This window comes from Larimichthys crocea, chromosome XVI, assembly GCF_000972845.2.
Source record: "Larimichthys crocea isolate SSNF chromosome XVI, L_crocea_2.0, whole genome shotgun sequence".
Classification (NCBI taxonomy): domain Eukaryota; kingdom Metazoa; phylum Chordata; class Actinopteri; family Sciaenidae; genus Larimichthys; species Larimichthys crocea.
The window spans coordinates 23399830-23424745 of record NC_040026.1 but is presented as its reverse complement, the minus strand read 5'-3'; the positions used below and the strand labels follow the sequence as shown (position 1 = coordinate 23424745).

General features: G+C 38.6%; 2 protein-coding genes across 2 annotated transcripts in view; one reads left to right on the top strand and one right to left on the bottom strand.

The window, feature by feature from the left end:
- Positions 1 to 2829: 2829 nt before the first annotated feature.
- Positions 2830 to 17185, bottom strand: ndel1a (nudE neurodevelopment protein 1-like 1a). Its single transcript, XM_010743379.3, is given in 11 exon segments — positions 2830 to 3671; positions 3673 to 3757; positions 7232 to 7377; positions 7499 to 7593; positions 8632 to 8805; positions 8953 to 9089; positions 9787 to 9935; positions 11226 to 11379; positions 14143 to 14239; positions 16775 to 16887; positions 17167 to 17185. Coding segments are annotated over 9 exon segments (1104 nt in total). The 5' UTR covers positions 14229 to 14239; positions 16775 to 16887; positions 17167 to 17185; the 3' UTR covers positions 2830 to 3593.
- An 806-nt stretch (positions 17186 to 17991) lies between these two features.
- Positions 17992 to 24916, top strand: part of tex47 (testis expressed 47) — a 10598-nt gene continuing 3673 nt past the window's right edge. Inside the window, exons 1-4 of the mRNA XM_019275006.2 lie at positions 17992 to 18180; positions 19567 to 19639; positions 20066 to 20169; positions 20259 to 20323. Of these exons, the coding sequence (XP_019130551.2) occupies positions 18010 to 18180; positions 19567 to 19639; positions 20066 to 20169; positions 20259 to 20323 (413 nt within the window). The 5' untranslated portion in view covers positions 17992 to 18009. The remainder of the gene's footprint in view (positions 18181 to 19566; positions 19640 to 20065; positions 20170 to 20258; positions 20324 to 24916) is intronic.

Here is a 24916-nt window from a genome sequence, read left to right as displayed (position 1 = left end):
TAACCATCTATTACGAACAAAAACATATATATTAAAGGTTATAAAAGATCAAATTTACAGTTAAACAATGTGCAACAACTGCAAAAAGTGATTGACTTGTATACATATATAATTTAAATCATTCAATACATCCTTTCTATGTATTAAAAAGTAAAAAATTACATTTTCTAATATCAATAGATTGATGTAGCCGATTGTTTTCATTGCGTTTACAGACACTTGTAACTCTCTGAAACCACCCAATGAATGCACTGCCTTAATTGTATTGTTGTGCTACACAAAGCAGATAGATAGACCTATAAAAACTTAAACATAGAAATTTAAAAAAAAAAAAGGACAGCTATTGAATGTTAGATGCGCAGCACTGTATTATTTTACAAAACAAAACAAAAAAATAAAAAATAAAAATAAAAGTCTCTCGGACCTCACTTAAAAGAGTCGGCTCTTTGAACCGGCTCGTTCACGAACGACACATCACTAGTCAGAGCTAACGATGCTAATGCAGCTACGATGAAGCAGCCCCAGCTGTCCAGAGGGAAGCGGCTCACCAAGCCGATCCTATTCGGATCACTCATCGTCGGGTTAGCCGTTGCTTTCGTCAACAGGTGAGATTTCATATATGTTTGTGTGTTTCTTTTTTTAATGCATTAACTGTCATCTGCAAACTCTGGTCCACTTCCCATGCTGACATGGTTGTGTGTGTGTGTGTGTGTGTGTGTGTGTGTGTGTGTGTGTGTGTGTGTCACCTCCTGTCATTCCCTTTATTCATTTTTAAATCACAATGCAAACTGCACACAAGGTGCATTATTGTGCAGACAAATATCTCTCCAAATGATTCAAAATCTGTCAAACAGTTTTATCATATTAAAGGCTAAAAATAAATAAAGTTAATAAAGCAAAAATAAGGTCTGCAACCATTGAATATTTCTAACAAGTGCACAAAAAATATAAAATAAAATAAAAATGTTTCAGCTCTGCAACAAACATCAGTGTAAGGATGCTTTGTTTGTCTCGCTTTACTCTTCAAACATCTGTATGAACTCAGCTCTGTCAAGGTTTAGACTTTATATCAACATGTCAATAAACATGCTGTATTTAATGTTCATTTTTTGCTGTGTTTATGTGAGACTTTGCAGATAATGTGGCACAAATCTATCTATCTTAGTGAACAGTCCTCGTGTGTCAGGCTCCAAAAACACCAAATACTACACATCCCATAATGCAGCTTGACAGTATTTTTAATTAAACCCTCAGTGGACTGCCCCTGAAGTTGTAATATCTTTTTATGATTACATGATGACTCATGTTTGTTTGTTCGACAAATACAGTGTCCATCATTCATCGATATGACTCCTCCTCTGTCCTCTTCATGCAGGCACAGGTTCTTCGGGGACGTGGAGGAGCTCAGAGCTCAGGAGCGAGCGCGTAACAACGCCAGGAGGATGGAGATCATAGAGAGGAGGCAGAGGCAGATAGAGGAGATAGCAGAGAAGAAGAGAGGAGGCAGCAGCTGAACTACAGCCTGAGCCATCACTGACCATAATGTGGACGTTATATATTTATATAACATGACCTGATTCCTGGTTCTGTATGTTCCAGTGAACATAAGTGAAGATCACTGGTGAGAAGCCAAAGTGTGTTTTGATGAATGAATGATCGGTGGATGATGTTTTGATAATTCACTCATGTAATCTAATATTTTCTGTCTGTTTTGAGACAAATATTAATTATTAAATGACCAACATGCTTAAAATGACACAGCTTCTTTTTTTTTCTTGAACCTATGACAGTTTTTCCAGCAGGTGGCGCTAACAGCTTACAGGTGTTTTTGCTCCTCATCACGTCTCCCTTTATATTTTTTTCACCCTCACTGAGTTTTATATTTGCATCTGTTGGTTTCCATTAAACACACAAATCACAATTCCTAGTCGTCCAGTTCCTCGTTGTAAACATTATCGATTTTCAGAAACATCAACAAATTATAACGTTCAAGTAAGTTTAGAAAAATTTGATTCATGTGCAGGAATGAATTCAAACTGATCCTGAAATAAATGTAAGAGATTTAAAAAGGATTTAAATGTGTTAGAATAAAATAATGTCAGTGTGTTGACAATTTTAGTTCCTCTATACATGTCTGGTTTTTTAATCATATTAGAAAGTCCTCATGTTTAAATGATAAATGTTAATCTGAAAGTAAATCATGCCGGCAGATGTTTGTGTGTGTGTGTATGTTTCTGTATCTTTGAGTTTTAGTCTGTTGGTTGGACAAAACAAGAAATTTGACGACATCATCTTGGGCGTTTGTCACTTATTTGTTTCCCAAAAAAAAAGTCTAAAATACTGAAAAGAGGATTATTTTCTAAGTTAATCGGTCGGTATTAAAAACTGAAGTATGATAGGGTGGCATGGTAGTGTAGTGATTAGCACTGTTGCTTCACAGGAAGAAGGTTCTTGGTTCAAACCTTGAATTCAGTTTGCAAGTTCTCCCCATGTACCCTGCGCCTCTTGCCCCAAGTCACCTGAGATAGGCTCCAGCCTCCTGGAACCTACCTATGGAATATATAATTTAAAAAATCATTTCTGAGAGCCCAAGGTGAGGTCTTCAAATTACAAAACTCAAAGATATTCAATTCACAAATGTTGAAAACTGAGGAAAACAGCAAATATTCCTATCTGAGGAGCTGGAACGTGAATGAAATATGACTGAATCAATCAAAATAGTTGCAGATTGGATTAATGGTTGCACCTCTAATTTAAGATTAACTACCCAGCTGCAGCTCTGATTTCCTCCACAGAAAGAACTGATGGAAACACGACAAGCGGAACAGCTGGAGTATAATTACAGCTTTATTATTAAAACATGCTGTGAAAGAAACCTGAAATAAATTAAACCCACAAACTATATCAAACAGGCAACATTGAATGAAAAAAAAAAGTTCCCACAAATCAAAGTGCTTAACTCGTTTATCGTGTACACTAAAAATGTGTAAAGAAAAACTACAGAATACAAGAACGCTGGTTAAATGTTCTGAACACGACGACAGCGTCACGTAAAATGGCTGTCTATAAATAACGATCAATATGACCAATACTGTACACGTCATGTCACATAGTTCAGAGGACAGATGGTGTGTTTGACTCACTACAATGACACAAAGGCTCCCCTTCAATACAGACGGTGGAGGAAATGTTTAAAACATCAGCCTGTGAGGCTGTTGGACATTTTGAAACATCAATAATTGATGGCACACAATTATCCAGGATATCTGCACATGTGCAAACACATTAAACCTGTTAATCTTCCAGTCATGGATGTGAGAGTGCACTTGGCCTTAATTGAAGTTATTGCTAGTGAAAGTAGTAGTTATTTAACTGTGCCATCTCCAGCTAAGAACACATCTTAATTGCATAATATTTTTTTTAGAGGATATGGTACACACGTTTCACAAATCAGGGGAGATCCTCGAGGAATCGTAGATCTTTGTACGACCCAGTGAGCAAACAGCAGATACAGTAACACATGGAATATACAGACAGACAGACGGAGGAGAAGGGTCCGGGGTAACAGTACACCAACAGTTTTACAGTATTAGTCATTTGTGTTCCCGCTTTGTCTGGGCCCAGTGTGTTGGAGGCTTAAGGGGAGGGTGGAGGTGGTTACCGTCACACAGCGAGGGGCACTAAGCCTGGGGAGGAGGCAGCAGGAGGGGCGGTGATGGCTGTCAGGGCTCCAGGTTTCAGTCCGTTCACGGTCCTTCTGCAAAGAAAGAAAAAGCTGCATTAAATCAGGAAGGTCTCAGGCAGGATGACTGAAAAACACCTACATTAATACATTATTAACCCCACAGATCAAAACCACCATGCAGTTTGATTTAAAGCTGCAACAATTTAACTAACTAAAGTATGGAAGCCCATTTCTGTCAAGAAAAAAAACAAGAAATACTATAGATATTTTTAATTTAAGTCAAATTATGACCCTAAAAATGTGGAATTGTGTTTCTCTGGGCTGCATGTAAGCAAACATTCATGATACCCTTCGACAGAAGCACTTATATGCATCCACACAGACGTATAATTCCACTTTAAGTCATAATTATAAATATCATGTCATGATTTTAACTCACCATGAGCAGCAAAGTTTCCTGAAGCTTATTTTCCTGTTAATTCCTGATAAGGAATTAATTATATAATAATAAATAATTATATAATAATTATAAAATAGAAAGACAAAGACATAGAAAGTGTGCAGTTAGTACAGTTAGAAGCAATCTAATCGTTTTATATATGTGTTAAAGCAAGAATCAGAAATTCTACGATTCACCCTTAAAAACAGAAAGTTAGAATCAGACGTGGTTCTTCATGGTGACGCCATCGGGGAACCATTTACCATTTATTTAAGTTTATTTAGTGTTACTAGAATTTGTCCCCGAGTTCATTAAACTGCAATAAACAATCATTTAAATTTCAAATGCAACATTGGGCGAATAACTTTAAAAAGTCATTTAGTGAAGTATATCACTTTATATAAATCATCACTTTACTAATTGCTCTCTCTAAAAAGAATCAAATATTTCCCTTTATAATTAGAACAACAATCATTTCTACACTCAGGTTAAAGAAAAGGTGTTCAGACTGTTCACTTATCAAGAAGCAGGTTTTCTTTGAGTGTAGATAAACTCTGTTGGTTATCAAGTACAAACACAAGTCATGAACATACCCGAACCAAGTGTGTCTAAACTGAACCAAACCTGAAACACAGTGGTAATATCAGAAAACTGTCTAGTAAGACTAGAAACTAGATGTGTAGGCAGACTATCCACACAAAGTTTGGTTTAATTAAGTTTTAAGGTGAAGGTCAGTAATAAAGTTTCAGTCGATCATATAATTCAACAAAAACAACATACAAATGATGTTTTATTCTGGTTATGAAGTGCATTTTGTTAGTGTTAGTTAAAGAGTTTTAAAGACTCTATTAAACTATTATTCACTGGTTCTTTAAAAACAAAGACAAGGAAATTACTAAACTATCTACTAACAGAGTTAGACTTCCACAGCTGAGCTGCAGACTGTAAATGATAAAAAAAAAAACGTCTCAGGTTGTTGGATGAACTCGTCATCTTCCTGCTCGATTGAAGCTTTTGTATTTTCAGTCACTGTCAGTTCGTCTCCTCGGGCAGACGCAGCACAAAGCGCTGACCTGAGCACCGGCAGGTCGCGCTGTCAGTCTGTCCTCATTATGAACTGAACCTGTCTGCGCCTCATTCACAGAGGACGCTGCAGATGACGAGTTTCTCTCAGTGCTGCTAAAAATGGAACTTGACTGGAGAAAGCGGGAAGGAAGTTGAGTCTGACTGACTGGTTAAACTGGTTAGAATCACCTGTTTGGTTTAAGCATGAGTCATAATCTGGAGAGTGGGACTGACTGCGATGCAGTGAAGTGCAAACTGAAGCAGGTATTTTAAGCGAGGGTTGGTGTGAGGCTTTAGTTCCTTCAAACCTGACTGAAGGTGAACGGTGTGCATGTCAGACTCCGTGCCCTGAAACCAGAAGTACAATGACCTTGTTGTGTGGAGATCTCGAATATGCGCACTGCCTCTAAAACAGCAGAAACTCTACACTCCACCAGCCTCACACAAAAAACTAAACTGCTGTCAACAAGACACGAGTGACTCAGCAGAAAAACTGGACACAGCTGCACTTCTCCCCGTTAAATGTGATTAAATAATAAGTCTGATGATATTCTAGAGGTTTATGATGGTCAACAAATCTTCCTTCATTACCGTGAACCATGACACAGTCCTGCTTCATGAGAGCAACAAATGTGGATGAATCCACCGCTTAAAGTAGTCCCCAACAAATGTGTCATTTCCTCCTGTTTTAGTAACGTTTCATAAAAACTTTCAGCCTTTTTGTGACGCAGTTTCACAGATAACCAGGTTGGTAAGTCAGTCCACCGCTTTGTTCCTCCACCTCACCTCCTTCTGTTCTATAATTACTCCTAATTCCTGAAAATAAAAAACTTTGTCTAACCAAGAACAACTGGTTTATGTTGCCTTAAACACGAGCTGGGCAGTAACAAGCGATGTTTCAATTCTACGTACTTCCATGCTTACACTTGTTATTTTGAGTAGATAAGTGTGTTCACACTGTCATTTATGTCTGAATGCAGTACCCAGATGGTGCACTCACATTTCGACCTCAGCTGTTGCCATTTTGGCTCCATAGCTGAAAGGGAAGGACACCAACATTGTGATAATGGTGTCCGCTGAGCTGAAGCTGTTGTTGTGAATATTACAATATATAAATGTAGGTTGTACATACATGTAGATTTATGTGTTGGCAGTCATATGCTTCACATCATTCAGGATTTTCAGTGTACTACCCTGCTGAAGTGAGTGCACTACGCCAGGAAGTACACAGTGTACTACATAGAAGTGTACTAATGGAAGTATCTGAATTGAGACACAGTACTGGTGATTTCTGTGATTGTTTGACTTTTTCTTGCACAATCAACAGGTCAAAGTGTTTATTTATATATTCATGGCTCCCAGCTGATAAATCCTACTGACTTCAGTGGTCCCTCGACTTTACCAATACTTTGGTTTATGATTTATCACAGAATAAAACAAAAGTTAATTATTTTGTTTAGTTTTTTCATTTGTTGATGTAGCGTAAATCATCCTATAACATCTTTATCCTCCTTTAATGATGGGAACACTTTCACTTTCTTGTTGACTTCTGCCTGGAATTTCCCCAAGTTTCTCTTCCAGAAAGCTTCTGACAAAAATCCCAACATAGAATACAAAAATCAACAACTCACAGTATTATAAATATATGAAAGAAGGAAGAAGTTAAAAAAAGGCAGCGGGAAGATTCCAGCACCGTTTCAGCACTAGCACCACCACCACCTGTTATATAGTTATAGTTAGTGGCCAGGACGTCATCTAGCCCACAGTCATGGTTATTTCTACGAGCTCTACGTGGGAAAAGAGGCTTGTTAAAACCAGTAGCAGCATGCAGGATCCCCAACACACTCAGGTAACGGACACGGGAGCTACGATTACCCAGAATCAGAGCGGGGAATGTGACCATCTCTGTCCTGCTGGGAGAAAAATGCACACAGCTCTCAGATACTCCTCAATGTGCTTAGTCATCCACCACATCAGACACAACACACACTGCTCACACTCACTAATGACCCAAAAGGGGAACAGGATTTGTTTTCACTCACGCTTTGTCAAAATACGACGTATGCAGTGATTGGGAGTAGTTGGCTGTGTTTGCGTTGAGGACGTTGCCGTTGTCGAGAGCGTACGCCTTCCTCGCTCTCTGGTCCTTGGCAAAGTTCCTGCAGGCGGCAAGCTTCGACTCCAGAGCCTGCAGGGGGGAGACGTGAACAACAACAACAAAAAACCCCACAATGATCTCCATTCCTGTGAAAATAGAGGGACTTTCTACATGAAGCTTGTGATGTGGTGAAAGAAAGGGAGTGACTCACCCCTACTTTCCGGAGTAAATCACTGACGATGTTGAGGGCTGATATTCTCGCAGAGGGTGTCAGCGGTGAGTTGCTGCCGTATCCATTTGACAACCCTGAGTATGAGAGAGCAAAGACATGTTGAACTATAGTTAGTTTATATTTCATTAAATCTACATCTGTGTCCGAATACACTCCCTCACTCATTACTCCCCATCTAATATAGTTTACCCTATAGTAAGATTAAAGCTTTGCAAACATCTGCATAGTTTAACATCCAGCAATCACAGAGCAACATCAGCATTCATCTGGAGTCGTGTTTCTTTTCACCTGATCGATGCAAATCCAATATTCACTCTGTTTTAGCCCCGTTTTGAGTCTCGACCAACTCCTGAGGGACATATCTGACTCCTAAGTGTTGACCAGCTAGTCTCTAACAGTGTCTGTCTGTCTGTCTGGGGATGAGCAGGAATAGAACAGCGCGATTTTAGGCACAAACACTATGAGACAAATGAAAATGAACAAAAATAGTGAGGGTGTGGTTTGTAAAAACCAAAACAATGAGCTAGAAGACGATAAAACGCTCCATGGAGTGGAGAGAAACTGCAGTAAATCACTATGAGCGACCTTTTCACGTTCAATTGATCCATTTTAATCTAAAAATATTGATTATAGCTGCAAAACATTTATGAATAAATAGATATAATTAATAATTTACAATGACAAATGATGCTGATAATGAATTTAACCGAATGACTTTTCATTTGTAACAAACCACCCACTCTACCAGTCACTGAATGCATGATTTTATCCTCTTTAACACACAGTGTTGTGTTTGTGATTAATTTAAAGCCAAAAGTTTGGTTAAAGCCGCACCAGGTGTCAAAAATATCCCTGTGTTATTATCTTGATTTATAAAATTGAGCTACAAACAAGTAATACTGAGCATCCCATCGTCTCTGAGTGAAAGTGAAATGCACAGCCAGACTCTCTCACCACCTCCATTTCTAACAGGTACTAGGAAAAATGTAATTGAAAACCAGCAGTGCTCCTTTTTCTTCAAGAACACAGCAGATGCAGATTTAATGAAGCCGTCTGTACATGCACGATGAGAGGGAGAAAAACGCACTCAAGGGAAGAGGGGCTGCAGCTACCTGTTGGGTTGGCAAAGGCGTTGTCCAGACCTTTGCTCAGCGGGGTAGCAGGGAGCGAGAGAGAGGCCTGAACAGCAGTGTCCATCTTCACGTTGTCCTGTGTGGGCGAACTTGGAGCGGACATCCTGGTCACGTCTGACTGCCTCTCTCGAACGGCCAGCTCCTGCCGCAAGTCTGCGAGAAAGAAGAAGAAGAACATTTTGTAGCTTTCAGCAGAGACCAGCGAAGGAAAGCTGAGGGGAAGTGCAGCAGCTGTATGTTAATGAGCTGGAGGGTGGATGGACAGCAGGGCTCATTAACACAAATCTAGTCAATAATCACCTCTGGCTTCATCCTTTAATCTTTGCACGGAGACCAGAAGAGACTCCTTCTCGTCCAGCTCACTCTCCAGGAAGGCGTTCCTCTCGATGGCCTGGTTCAGACGCTGCTCGAAGTTCTCCAGAGACACGATGGTAGCTCTGAGGAAGAGGAACAACATTTTATTAATCACATGTAAATATCCTCTGAAGGCTGCCTTCTGTATTCTACTGCTTATTAAAGATTATTCAAGAATGAATAAAAGGATCAATATCTCAGTCTTATGCCACAGGAACATTGATTTTAATTTAATTCAAGCCAGCAATCAAGTGAATTTGAGCCATTTGCTAATTGCAACAAGGATGAGAACATTTCCATACATATTACAGGATTCCCACACCTTCTTAAACATCAAAATCAAGGACTCTTCAAGGACTTCACAGGCTCAGTTCACTCAAATTCAAGAAGCCAACGCAGCGTAGTTTGAGACATGGAGCAGGATTTCTTTATGTTCAGTATAACAAAATGTAGAAGAATTTAAATTTTTACACAACATACGTTCAAGCAGCAAGAGTCTATATGTCCTTGATTTTCATTTCAATTCAAACTTTCAAGGATTTCAAGGATCTTTGAGAACCAATATATCAAATACGGATCATGACGTAGCTGGTTGAGTTGCGTTAAGGTGTCACAATAATGTCGATCCTGTATTATCCTGATAAAAACAAAACAAACTTTATTAAGTGTAATTCTACATTCAAACCAACAAAACCGAACATTGAACTCTTAAAACAGAGAAAACTTAAGATAAGAACTGACTGAATGATGCAGAAGTCACTTCAGTGATCATCCACAGACCTTTTGGCTCTCTCCAAGTCGTCATTGGACTGCTCGAGCTCTCGGACGTATTTATGGAGCTGGTCCTTGATGCTGCGTGTTTGGCCGAGGTCGTCCTCCAGCATGGAGATCTGCTTGTAGCTCTGAGAGTACTGATGCTCCAGCTTGTCCTGAAGACAGAAGGGTAAAGTCAGGACTGGATAAAAACATAATGATCACATGCATTAAATCTGGAATACATTTCAGGTTGTGATTTAACATCTCCAGACGTACATGTTCTCATCCATTTTTCAGTGTGACCTATATATGCTCCAGCTCTGAGACAATCAGCTCAATAAAGTCTGACCTATATCTGCTGTTACTGTGGTGCCACACAGAGGCCAGACAGTCTCTGTTAGCCCCGGGAAACTCATTTAACATACTGATGTGACGGGAAATATATTACAGTGAACATACGCAGGATTCATGCTGTGGTGTTCAGTGCAAACATGCTCAAATATGAAATCCAATGTGTCTAAACGTCACGTTTTCTAATAGGTCACGTAACTAAAATGTAGTTTTTTGCATTATAAAGATCAAAAACTGAAACACCAACAACACACCGTTCCTCCAGAAACTACAACTACTGCGTGGTCTCCTACAAACGAAGCCACGTCTTCACTGTGGAATCTAAAACCTGACACACACCTCAGCACATCCGCCACATTCCTGCCGGTGACTTGACTCAAACGTGGACGCAAAGCTGTGCCGCTCGCCTCTTGGTAATTATGGAGCGAGAATAAGAATGAGAGACACGACCTGATGCATTATGCATGAGATACAGGACAGAGCAGAGAAAGCTCAACACCTTCCTGAAGTCAGATTACTGTTCATACTGCACAGACTCAGTTCCCAGGACTCACCAACGAGCTCAGACCCACGAGAACTTATCGCCCTTTCTTTCAGCGTGTTGTACTACAAGCTCTATAGGTCTGACCTCGATACTCCCATGATCTCTTACACGTGAGCAGAAAGGCGAAGCTGCAGGCCAACAAGACAAAATAAATAAGCGCCGAGTGCATCCAGGAGAGCAGCAGCTGTTATAGCGTGACTTCGCCTCTCCTCGCCCCCCCAGAGACTGCACTCAAGGGCAACGGATGATATAAGATAGCTACAAAAAAAAGAGCATTAAATATTCATTTCAAGGGTACATATGAATACACAGTGTACTTTGTTCAGAGCTAGGACATCAACACTGGTTGTTTGTGCTTCCACTGTAATACCTCGATGAAAAGGTTTCAACCTGGAGGTCTGGTTCCCCCATCGGGGATAAATTTGATGGATCACGAGATGATTAGTTGCTACAAAAAATAGACTTTTTCATAACTGGAGAGTTTTTTTATTTTATTGATCTGACAATGCAATGAGATATGTTTTAATAAAACCCTGAATCTACCGATTCAGAGACACAGATTGGTCACCTTGAGACTTTCCACTTCATTCTTGAGTCTGTGGTTCTCGGTCTGCAGGTCCTTCATACGATGCTCGGCCTGGCCCAGCTGTGTTTCCAGCTCAGCCTCCAGCTCCCTGCTGCCCTCCTGAAACTCCACCAGCTCCTCCTGAGCCTCCTGGCAGCTGTGGGCAGACAGAGGAGGAGGCATTAGACAGCAGGTCGAGACAGAAAGAGGTTGGTATGCAAGCCTGGTGGGTGAATTCATTAAGTGTTGCAGCTTGCTACCGCTGCTCTTTACTTAGTTTTGATCTTTATTTCATGTCGGCGCTGGAGAACTGACCCAGATACTGCTGCACAAACTCGTCTCATGAGTCCCTTTAACCTCATAGTTCACGTGATCAGTGAACAGCTTTACCATGACACTGTGGTTACATAAGTGTGTGTGGATATAGCCATGGATAAATGGCAAATGGAGTAACGAACCACCATGTGATCGAGCGCTGGAAGTGGCGCAGAGTCAGAAAATCCATTTAGAAACGCTCGTGTTCAGCCCGCTATTGAACCACTTTGAACTGGATCTTCATGGAAAAGGTCGGCTGCTACTGATCCGCAGACTGTTGCTTCCTCTTCACAGCTATTAGCCTTTATTCAAAGTGCTCCAGTGCATCCGAGCGGTTAGTGTGAAAGAATCCTCAGCGTGAAAACGCTTATTTATGCACGTTTAAAACTCATTTTGGTGTTTTGTAAATGCACCTTTAGGTTTTTAGGCCAGTTCTGTACTGAAGAGCAGGAAAAATCCTTTGTGTGCATTTTAAGATGGTTAAAGGTCGCATATTGCAGAAAGTGTTATTATAAAAAAAGTTGCTCTATAAATACGGTTTAAATGAGCTGTGATGTCACAACTATACAGTGTATCTATACGTAGGTTTCTAAAGAGCCGTTTTGAACCTCAGACTGTCCTGCCACTTACGCCTCCTGTCTAATCTAAAAATCGGCAAAGATGTGGATCATCAACGGGCCTGAGGCGAGCTGAATGAAGCCTGGGTGCTCAAACAAGCCACAACAGTACTCACCTGTCAGTCAAAGCGTCCACGCCTTAATATAATGTGAACAGGTGAGTTGTATATAAATTCACCCTCAGTACAGTTGTCATGAACGGGGAAATTAGCTACAGAGACCAAAACTGTTTTTTGTACCAGGCTGTAAACATGTTTATTTCTGCTGTGAAGTTTTTAACATGGGGACTTATAGAGACTGACTCACTTCTGGAGCCAGCCTCAAGTGGACGTTTGAGGAACTAACGATTGTAGTTAGTTAGCTACGATTGGCCTGGCCAATCAGAAACAGCCAATCAGAAGCTAGATTCATTAATATTAATGAGACAAAACGTCCAGTCCTTGCTAGAGCTCCAGAGAGAAGATGTAAGACTATGCTGAGATCAAAATCACAAATATATCTTATCTTAATTAAAACAGGGGACCTTTAAATCTGCTGATGAAGGTCATGCTAAATTAGACCTTGTTTTGTCAACTGCATTAAAGTTCAGATAAGATCAGAACATAATAAAACATAATTTTACAGTAGTCACGTACTAGTACAAACATGTAAATGGTCTGAACTTTGAAGGAAGTTCATCGCCTACAGGCTCTTACATAACTGGGTGTAAGCCTGAGCTTGTTCCTGTGTTTGCTTTTAATTAAGGGACATGTTATAAGATAAGATTTCATCTTGGGAACAGCTAATTTTAGATCATTAAAATGTTGAGTAATCACAATGGCAAAAACAGCAGCGGTAACATATTATATAATATAGAAGCATTCAGCAGAGACGGGAGGACAAAAGAGACATGAGAGCCTTTTATGTTTAATGTGAAACATGAGTCGTCGCTTTCTTTAAAAAAAAAAAAAAGGTTTCGCTGACTCTCCCACATACAACAGTTTCAAAAGTGTCACTGGATATGCAAACACCAAGCTTTAAATGGAAGGATGGGTGACTGAGGCGATGCGTTCCCACAGACACAAAGAGGCGATAGTGTTACTATCACATCTTGTGATCTCAGTGACACAATCTGTGATTCAAATGAAGCTGACCGTGAAGACTTAAACCTGCACTATCAAATTAATGCACTACATTTCCATAAGTATGTGGACACCTAGATGTGAGGTCCAGAGATCTTCCTCACCAAACTGGAAGAAACATGATGGAGCTGGCAAGGAACGGGACAAAGACAAAGCTGGAAGCACATTTTCCTTGTACTGTACGCTGAATAATTTAAATAGGAACCAAGAAGATTGTCCCGAACTATGAAAAACAGCCCCAGACCTAAGGTACACAAAAGTAAAGGTGGGTTTACCTGAGTGTACAAGGATTAAAGACAATATCAGATATTTCTGATGCTGTAAAATGTTTGTTTACATCTGTAATGGGTCAAATTTATATTTTTAATTATATGAAACATAAAATGATGTGATTAAAACTTAAACTATGAATGTGATATAGTCCAAAAATAACTTTACTGTCACTCTGATGCATTTCTCTTCCAGTTAAATTATAATAAAACTCATTATTTCTGACTGCAAAGAGACAAATTGTGACTTTGCTTCAGTGTCTATCTGCCCGGTGACACATTAGCTTCCATCTCGTGACAAAGGGTGTAAATGATGAGGCCTCGGAGATTGATTTGACATTTCTAGGAGCCCCATGGGATGAATGTGGCGTCTCTCACACACATACAAGCAAATAACTGGCAAGTTTTAGTCAGAATTATTCAGGAAGATGACTGACCTGACAACAAAAACCCCATGAAAACACCAGACATTATTATTTTTAAATGCTCAGATAGACAGTACAGTTTGGCTTTTGTTTGTCAGACGATAACCCGTTAATAAGTAAAACATAAACAGCTAGCAGCAGAAATCACATCGTTCTACATTCAGGGTACAGACCTGTTCTTGTACTTGAGGGAAAGAGTCTTCCAGAAGTCAATTTCCTCGTCTTTCGAGGAGAATTTTGGTATCATATCCATTTCCATGGCAAACAAATCTGTAGAAGGAGGAAACAAACAAAGTGATTACAAAGGGAGGAAGAGGACAGGGCAGCTTTATTAGACAGACAGAGCACTGAATCTTCGCCCATCAAAGGGCTGCATGTTAGAAACATAAAGATCAATGATTTAAACCACAGCTGAGATGATCAGAAAGGCTCCCTACAGACTCCCAGAAACTCTGACGAGGTTTTGCACAAGCTGCAACCTCCGTGTCTGGAAAGTGAAGCCAATGCAAAAGTGCCAAAAAGTGCAGTACCTCGGCCACTTGAGGCTGGCTGCAGAAACATGTCAATCTCCATATGCTCCCATGTTAAAATGTCCTTCCTGTTAACATGTTAAACATGCTCACAGCCTGGTTCATCCATGTCTATGCCCACATTTAGATTAGCCGACCTCAGCCACAGATTTTGACACATCACGTAAACGCAGTCCATTGGTCTAAAACAATAAGACATGTAGCGTTCACATTCAGCAGGACAATAGCAGGAGTATTTCTTTGAAGCATCTTTCACAGCACTTTAATTTAACTTGATTAGCACACCTGCCAAAATTACATTTAGATTTCAAAGAAAACACAGTCCCATGAGGAAACACTGTGGCGAGGAGCCTCATTCATCAAACTGACTCATAATTAAATTCAAGACTGGAATTAAATCCCTGAACAAACGGGAACGCGACCAAAGTCTAAATTAGAAACTAGGAAATTTTTAGAAAATGTGTTGTCATGTATTCGTGTGCTCACTCTGACTTAAATAGGCCACAGAGGAGACACAAAACAACGTTGGACAATATGTTTCCTGAGGACAAAGCTCTTTTGTCCCGTCTTTGAAACAGGGTTTCTTTCACTCTCTCTCTCTCTTTGCTCGATCTAAACAAAACGGTCGAGGAACAGGATGGTTAACCTGTAAACCACACAAAACAAGATTGATACCGCTTTCATGTCTGCACATCAGAAATGAAGCCAGAACCAGTTAGCTCTAAATCAGCTAAGACTGGAAGCAAACAGGTTTCCTCCAAAGTTCAAAAACTTCCAGCACTTCCTCAGTTCACCAATAAACATTTTGTTTCAGAACACACCTAAACACATCAGCATGCATCTTTTCTCCGTTTAAAAAGTGCAGAAATATTTCTATGAAGGACAAAAGAAGAAATTAGATTGGTGAGTGAGGATTAAAAGTTCAAGTTCTGAGAAACACAGAGAGACACAGAGACAAGGTCAGCACATGCTTCTGCTGTATTTTAGTGTCGCAGTAAATAATACTGTCCTCTAGCATCACGTTAAAAATACGCGTGTCCACTCGACATTCAATAAAAAACACTTTACAACCACCAAAGGACAGCGGAGGGAGAAGTACTACAATGTGAAAATACTCCTATAAGAGTAAAAGTAAAGTACAAGTACTCAGTGCGGTAAAATGTTCCCAGTCAGTGTTTTTCTATTATATTCTATTCATTTTATTAATCTGCAGCAATACAGCATTGTCTATAAGATCATCATATGTGTGAGAACCACTTATATCTAAAAAAAAGTTTGTTTTTCTCGACACTTCATCTTTTAGTTTATCACAAACATTCAAAATCACCAAATTTGGACACAATAAAAATGGCATCTAAAAGTAACTAAAGCTGTCAGACACATGAAGTGAAGTAAAAAGCACAAGATTTGGTTCTGCATCTCTAAAAAATAAAGGTTTGAAGTGGGGGAACCTTTTTCAGCTCTGCAAGGAACTTTCTACCCATTGTTTATTCAGAAAACAATTCATAATCAATACTCCAAATAACCTTAAACAGCAATAATTGGTACTTGATTACATTCCTCCACTGAAAGTGGACGAGGACCTCAACAGTGAGCCTGACTCAAACAGAAATCTTAATATATTCCTCACAGAGAGCTCATTTTCTCTCGTGTGGTCCTCTGAATAATTCAGATTCAGAACATATTCAGTCACCTGAAAGCCTGGAGGGAAACTCAAATGTTATTACAGGAGCAGGAAATAGAAACACAAGCCATTGTGACAGGATTATAATGTAAGGCCTGGTATGCTTCCCAAATCAATAAAACATGTTTCCTTCATGTCTATTTTTAGATAATAAAGAAATATAATCTGTGTTTTTTTTTTAAAGGTGGGTTAAGTGTGTGTGTAAATGAAAAACTACACTGTAAAATCTGACACATTATTTTAACTGCACATCAAAATGATTCAATCCGAAATGACCCTGTTGAACACTGACACTGATCACACCTTAACGCAGCTATTAGACATGATTCAAACATGAGGAGATATTTGAAATAAACACCTGAAACAAATCGATCTGTGTTGATCTCTAACATTAAAACAGGAGAAAGAAAATAAATCAAACCAAAGATCAGCGGCTGAAAGCAGAAAGATGATGCTGAGCTCAGCTGTCAAATCTGGGTGAGCCGACACAAACAGATCCAGATCCGGAGACAGACACAGGTCGGATCAGCTGTTCTCCAAGAAAAAAACAACAACACTGAATTAAATAAATCATGATGTTTTTTTCTGTACCTGAACATCGCCCCAAACTGTGATGGTAATCAGTCCATTAATGCTCGATGCTGTGAGCTGCTGAGGCCGAGCGTCTCCTCTGCTGTCTGCTGATCTGCTGCCTCCTCCAGGGGCTATTTAAAGGAGAGTACACCCTAAATATGAATCTCATCTATTTCCATATCACCTTTAATTTAACACCATGATAATAGAAATGTTAGGACAGCATGGATGCAGGAATTATCTTATTACATGTACATATATTTAAATATACATACAAAAAAAATTTAATTCGTAGATCAGCTGGAAAAAATATTAAATTATGCAATTCAGATTTATCTCCGAGGACTGAATGTCTCTGTTAGGAACAGACAGGTTATAGCAGTGACACACTATAGAGAAAACAAACAAACATTTTTAGGGTGGATTTCCTCAGAGCTCTGTTGCGTTCACGGACCTCACTGCTGCACACAGACTCCGCATAACACGCAGCTCATGTTGAAGTAGCATCACCTGCTGGTCGTCCAACAGTGATTGATATATTGATAGTCCAAAAAATATCAAATGATAGGTTCAAATTATGATCAATTATTCCACATTAAGCGATACAAAGTTAAAATTTTCTGATAAAAACACCAAATTATAATTTTAAAGTCAAAGTTAAGAGGTAGTAAATCAAAATTATGAAATACAAATACAATGTTCCCTGAAAAAAAAGACCAAGTTATATTTTTAAAAGTCAAAATTATGAAACAACAGGTTAGAATTATGAGAGTTAAACAAAATTATTCCACATTATGAGATACACAATTAATATTCTCTAAATAAAAATCAAATTATAACGTTCAGAGTCAAATAGTATGAGATAATAATCCAAAGTCAACATTGTGATATAATAAACATATGAGAAGTCAAAGTTGGGAGATAAAATAAATCATGAGATACAGAGTCAAAACTTTGACTCCCTGAGTCGGAAATAATGTGATAATAAATAAACATGTCAAATGTATTAAATGGAAAGATACAATTTTGACATCAGAAGTCAAAATATTACTAAAAATAATTTACATTTTGACTCCCGAGGTCAAATTATGTGATAAAAAATATAATCATCAATTCTTATATTATCAATAATATTAGAATAAATAGATTTAATATGCTGATTTATTTAAATATTCTGGATTATCTACTGTTCATTGACGTATTTCTAAAAAAAAAAAATGCTTACGTTCCTGTGACGTCAGCGCGTCGTTGCTATGGTAACCCACAGACAGACCCCCTCACCTGAACCCTTTAAAAAGGTGAACCACATGACGTCTTCAAAGAAAGCCCGAAACTTCCCCGGCAGGTCGTGGAGGGACGGAGAGGCCGGGGAGGAGGAGAGCCCGCTGACCATGTTCGAGGTGTATCAGGGGAGGAGCAGAGAGGTTCGTACCGGGACACCGACGCGAATAACGGGCACGGCTAACGGTGCAAGAGTCAACCCTCCAAAATAAAACCCAAGATCATTTCTAACAGTCTAAACTGTAAATGTATCTGTTATGAAATATCATGACAGTAAATAAGTATATAAAATACAGTGTATTCAGTGGTTTAAGAAGTACCAGAAAAAAATATATAGCAAAATGTGTAGAAGAACTTCAAAATAAAAGCATACTTAAAGGTTTTTAAGTTAAAGTACTCATTATGCACAGTGTAATACACAGTATATTATATACATCTGTATGCAGCTGTATATACATTGTATATGGGCAGCTTGTGATTTTCATTAAGGGATCAATAAAGTTAATATCCATAATACAGCATTATTTTTGGATTAGACTAAAGTTATCAAATCAGTGGAATGGAGCAGGTGGAGTAAAGCGTATATTTACCTCTGAAATGTAGAAGGACCTCAACATAAGAGTGAATGTACTTACTTATTTTCCACTACTGAATATATTAAAATGAAATTTAATTTTCTCTGTTTTCTCCTGTTGACAAGTTAATTAAATTTGTTTTATTGAGATCTTGAATTATTTATGTTATCATGTCTAACAAATGTTGTTACCTCGTAGCAATGTCGGAGGAGCAAATATACTAAACTATACTTTTGTTTTCTCGACATCAGGATAACAATTTGTTATTTTGACATAAATAACTTGAGATCCTGAGAAAAAATAAAAATGTATAAATGTATGACCGCTTAGGGTTTCCTTAGATGTTTGACAACAGCTTTAACGTGTTTGGTATTAACAGTGTTTTTACACTTAGACAGAGAAAACTTCATGTTTCCAAGACAAAGAGGATAATTGAATCAGTTTTCATAGAAACTGATGACATGAACTGTCTTTTCCTCTTGAACTCATTAGCACACAACATGCATGACCATCAACATACAGTATATACTCTTCCTCCTCCTATTGGGCTTCCTTACCTGTCCTGGTGTGGGATTGGCTCACATGTATTGTGTGTATATTGTGTGTAATTGCAGCAGCATCTTGGGAACAATAGGTTTCTAGGATATAAGCTTTTATAAACACTGAGGGCAGCTCGCTGAGGCTTCACTCACTCAGCTTGAATTGGACAGAAAAAGTCTGTAAAATGGAGGAAATAAAAACAACAGAGAGAAAGAAAGAGGCTGAAACCGGGACTAGTTTATTCCACCGGCTCATGGCACAGAGGAAGGATCCGGAAGAAGATGTGGTTTGTGTTAATGAATCAAATATTGATCAGCACCTTTAGATCCTCTGGAAGTTCTTCTGTGTTTAATATGTGACACAACACTCAGTCACTCTGCAGGTTTTCTAACACTTTTCTTCATTGTCTTACAGAAGATCGTGCTACAGCGGCTGATAGTGATTGCTCGGCTCCCCCACCGTCTTGCTGACAGGACAGAACTGGGAGGTCAGCCAGAAATTACCTCAGAGCCAACAAAGACTCAGAGCACAACAGCGCAGCGCCTGATAATAAGGCATCGCTTACTCCACCTTCATACAAATCAATGAGATAATCACCTCACACTAATTTAATCCAGTTTCAGGGGGATTGGAGGGTGGTGGTAATCTCATTGATATGATAAATGTATAGATCTACGCTGTTTCTTAACTGTACAGCAGATTTCTGGGAAACATCAGTTAGATGTTGTTGTATCTACCTCACACATGCTGCAGTTTCCAACTTTTCTCCTTTGTTTGGGTGTTTTTGTAGCTTTCTTTGCCTGTGCATCTTTATAAGAACTTATATTTCACAATAAAAGCTCCACAAAAGGCTGAAGTACGTATCAATAACAGAACCGAACTCATCTCTGTCCCGTTGTTTGTTTCCGTGCAGCTCATTATGAAAGACTCAACTTCCACTTAAGCAAACAGTACACGTTTGATCACATCACGGGCCTGTTGTTGATTTATCCGTCCGTTCTGCTGCACGTCATCGAGGTAAGTTTTACTGCAGATAAACATTCAGAGTGTGAACGTCTGTGATGATGATGATGATGTGTGATGTTAAAGTTTTCTGTCTCTTCCAGTCATCCAGAGACGTTCTGCTTTCTGTTCTGAAAGACCTCAAAGACCTGCAACAAGAAACAGACTGGTAATGATGCAGATGAATACTGTACAGTGAACGATGTAGCGCAGTGAGAGAATCAAACAGTATTTTCCCTTTTAATTTAAAGTTAGAGAAATAATCACTGACAGTATAATAATTTAATCGCTTCAACAGCTCCTTCATTCCAACAGCTGCCAGACTCTTTAACACCAGCATGACTTCATGCTTTCTTCTATAGATTTCTTATTTATGAGTAATTTCTTATCAACCTTGTGTATACGAGCTGCTGACTAGTGAATTTCCCCAGTGTGGGATCTTTAAAGTATTGTATCGTATCGTATTGAACCGCACCATATCGTATCGTATCGTATCGTACCGCTTAGTATTGTACCACATCGTATTGTATCGTATCAAATCGTATCGTATCATATCTTTCTGGGTTTTTTTCCAGCTTTGTGCACAGATATAATACCACAACAATAAGAATGATAATTCATTAGTTAAAAAAGAATATAAGTAAATAATAAAAAACTGTTTGAAAGCAGAGATATGATAAATTATTATTAAGTAGTATTTTTATGTTCGCAGAAGATCAAAGTATCATTATATTTAAGTTCATCCTGATTTTGATAATACAATACTATACGTACTTTAAAGATCTCACACTGGGGAAATTCACTAGTCAGCAGCTCGTATACACAAGGTTGATAAGAAATTACTCATAAATAAGAAATCTATAGAAGAAGTATGAAGTCATGCTGGTGTTAAAGAGTCTGGCAGCTGCTGGAATGAAGGAGCTGTTGAAGCGATTATATTATTATACTGTCAATGATTATTTCTCTGACTTTAAATTAAAGGGGAAAATACTGTGTTTGATTCTCTCACAGCTCTACATCGCTCACTGTACAGTATTCATCTGCATCATTACCAGTCTGTTTCTTGTTGCAGGTCTTTGAGGTCTTTCAGAACAGAAAGCAGAACGTCTCTGGATGACTGGAAGAGACAGAAAACTTTAACATCACACATCACCATCATCATCACAGACGTTACGCTCTGAATGTTTATCTGCAGTAAAACTTACCTCGATGACGTGCAGCAGAACGGACGGATAAATCAACAACAGGCCCGTGATGTGATCAAACGTGTACTGTTTGCTTAAGTGGAAGTTGAGTCTTTCATAATGAGCTGCACGGAAACAACAACGGGACAGAGATGAGTTCGGTTCTGTTGTTGATACTACTTCAGCCTTTTGTGGAGCTTTTATTGTGAAATAAAGTTCTTATAAAGATGCACAGGCAAAGAAAGCTACAAAAACACCCAAACAAAGGAGAAAAGTTGGAAACTGCAGCAGGTGTGAGGTAGATACAACAACATCTAATTGATGTTTCCCAGAAATCTGCTGTACAGTTAAGAAACAGCGTAGATCTATACGTTTATCATATCATGAGATTACCACCACCCCCAACCCCCTGAAACTGGATTCAATTGATGTGAGGTGATTATCCATTGATTTGTATGAAGGTGGAGTAAGCGATGCCTTGTTATCAGGCGCTGCGTTTGTGCTCTGAGTCTTTGTTGGCTCTGAGGTAATTTCTGGCTGACCTCCCAGTTCTGTCCTGTCAGCAAGACGGTGGGGGAGCCGAGCAATCACTATCAGCCGCTGTAGCACGACTTCTGTAAGACAATGAAGAAAAGTGTTAGAAAACCTGCAGAGTGACTGAGTGTTGTGTCACATAGTAAACACAGAAGAACTTCTAGAGATCTAAAGGTCTATCAATATTTGATTCATTAACACAAACCACATCTTCTTCCGGACCTTCCCCTGGGCCATGAGCCGGTGGAATAAACTAGTCCCGGTTTCAGCCTCTTCTTTCTCTCTGTTGTTTTATTTCCTCCATTTACAGACTTTTTCTGTCCATTCAAGCTGAGTGAGTGAAGCCTCAGCGAGCTGCCCTCAGTGTTATAAAAGCTTAATCCTAGAACTATTGTTCCCAAGAGGCTGCGCAATTACACACACAATATACACACAAACATGTGAGCCAATCCCACGCCAGACAGGTAAGGAAGGCCAATAGGAGGAGGAAGAGTATATACTGTATGTTGATGGTCATGCATGGTGTGTCTAATGAGTTCAAGAGGAAAAGACAGTTCATGTCATCAGTTTCTATGAAAACTGATTAATTATCCCTTTTGTCTTGGAAACATGAAGTTTTCTCTGTCTAAGTGTAAAAACACTGTTATGCTGCATTGACTAACTATAATATCTGATATAACATCAAGGAAACCCTAAGCGGTCATACATTTATACATTTTTATTTTTTCTCAGAATCTGGAGTTATTTATGTCAAATAACAAATGTTGTTATCCGATGTCGAGAAAACAAAAGTATAGTTTAGTATATTTGCATTGCAACATTCCGCTACGAGGTAACAACATTTGTTAGACATGATAACATAAATAATTGAGATCTCAAAAAACAAATTTAATTAACTTGTCAACAGGAGAAAACAGAGAAAATTAAATTAAATTTTAATATATTTAGTAGTGGAAAATAAGTAGTACATTTACTCTTATGTTGAGGTCCTTCACATTCAGAGGTAAATATACGCTTTACTCCACCTGCTCCATTCACTGATTTGATAACTTTAGTATAATCAAAAATAATGCTGATATGGATATTAACTTTATTGATCCCTTTATGAAAATCACAAGCTGCCCATATACAGTGTACATACAGCCATACAGATGTATGGATAAATATTATTCAGTATATAATATACTGTGTATACACTGTGCATAATGAGTACTTTAACTTAAAACCTTTAAGTATGCTTATTTTGAAGTTCTTCTACACATTTTGCTATATTTTTTTTTTCTGGTACTTCTTAAACAACTGAATACACTGTATTTTATATACTTATTTACTGTCATGATTTTCATAACAGATAAATTTACAGTTTAGACTGTTAGAATGACTTGGGTTTTATTGGAGGGTTGCACCGTTAGCTCGCTCTACCGTGGCCCGTTATTCGCGTCGGTGTCCCGGTACGAACCTCTCTGCTCTCCTCCCTGATACACCTCGAACATGGTCAGCGGGCTCTCCTCCCCGGCCTCTCCGTCCCTCCACGACCTGCCGGGGAAGTTGGACTTTCCTTGAAGACGTCATGGTTCACCTTTTAAAGGGTTCAGGTGAGGGGGTCTGTCTGTGGGTTACCATAGCACGACGCGCTGACGTCACAGAGACGTAAGCATTTTTGAGAAAAACGTCATGAAAAGTAGATAATCCAGAATATTTAAATAAATCAGCATATTAAATCTATTTATTCTAATATTACTGATATATAAGATTTGATTATATTTTTTTGACCTCGGGAGTCAAAATGTAAATTATTTTTAGTAATATTTGACTTCTGATGTCAACATTGTATCTTCCATCAATACATTTGACATTTATTTATTATCTCATTATTTCTGACTCAGGGATCAAAGTTTGACTCTGTACTCATGATTTATTTTTATCTCCCACTTTGACTTCTCATATGTTTTATATCACAATGTTGACTTTGGACTTTAGCTGAAAATTGATTTGCTACTCTACTTGACTATTTCGATACTATTGACTTTGAACGTAATAATGGTCTTTTATTAGAGAATATTAATTGTGTATCTCATAATGTGGAATACTCTCATAATAATAATAATATAATAATTGTTTAACTCTCACAATTCTAACTGTTGTTTCATAATTTTGACTTAAAAATAACTTGGTCTTTTTTCAGGAAATTGTATTTGTATTTCACAATTTTGATTTACGACCTCTTAACTTTGACTTATTATCTCATACCATTTTGACTTTTGAGTTATAATTTGGTGTTATTGTCAGAAAAGTCTGACTTTGTATCGCTTAATGTGGAAAAATTGATCATAATTGAACCTATCATTTCATTTTTTGGACTATCAATATATAAATCACTGTTGGACGACCAGCAGGTGATGCTACTCACCATGAGCTGCGTGTTATGCGGAGTCTGTGTGCAGCGCGTGAGGTCCGTGAACGCAACAGAGCTCTGAGGAAATCCACCCTAAAAATGTTTGTTTGTTTTCTTATAGTGTGTCACTGCTATAACTGTTCCTAACAGAGACATTCAGTCCCGGAGATAATCTGAATTACATAATTTAATATTTTTCCAGCTGATCTACGAATTAAATTTTTTTATATGTATATTTAAAATATGTACATGTAAGATATTTCCTGCATCCATGCTGTCCTAACATTCTATTATCATGGTGTGTAAATTAAAGGTGATATGGAAATAGATGAGATTCATATTTAGGGTGTACCTCTCCTTTAAATAGCCCCTGGAGGAGGCAGCAGATCAGCAGACAGCAGAGGAGACGCTCGGCCTCAGCAGCTCACAGCATCGAGCATTAATGGACTGATTACCATCACAGTTTGGGGCGATGTCAGGTACAGAAAAAACATCATGATTATTTAATTCAGTGTTTGTTTTTTTTCTTGGAGAACAGCTGATCCGACCTGTCGTCTGTCGTCGGATCTGGATCGTTTTTGTGTCGGCTCACCCAGATTTGACAGCTGAGCTCCAGCATCATCTTTCTGCTTTCAGCCGCTGACTTGGT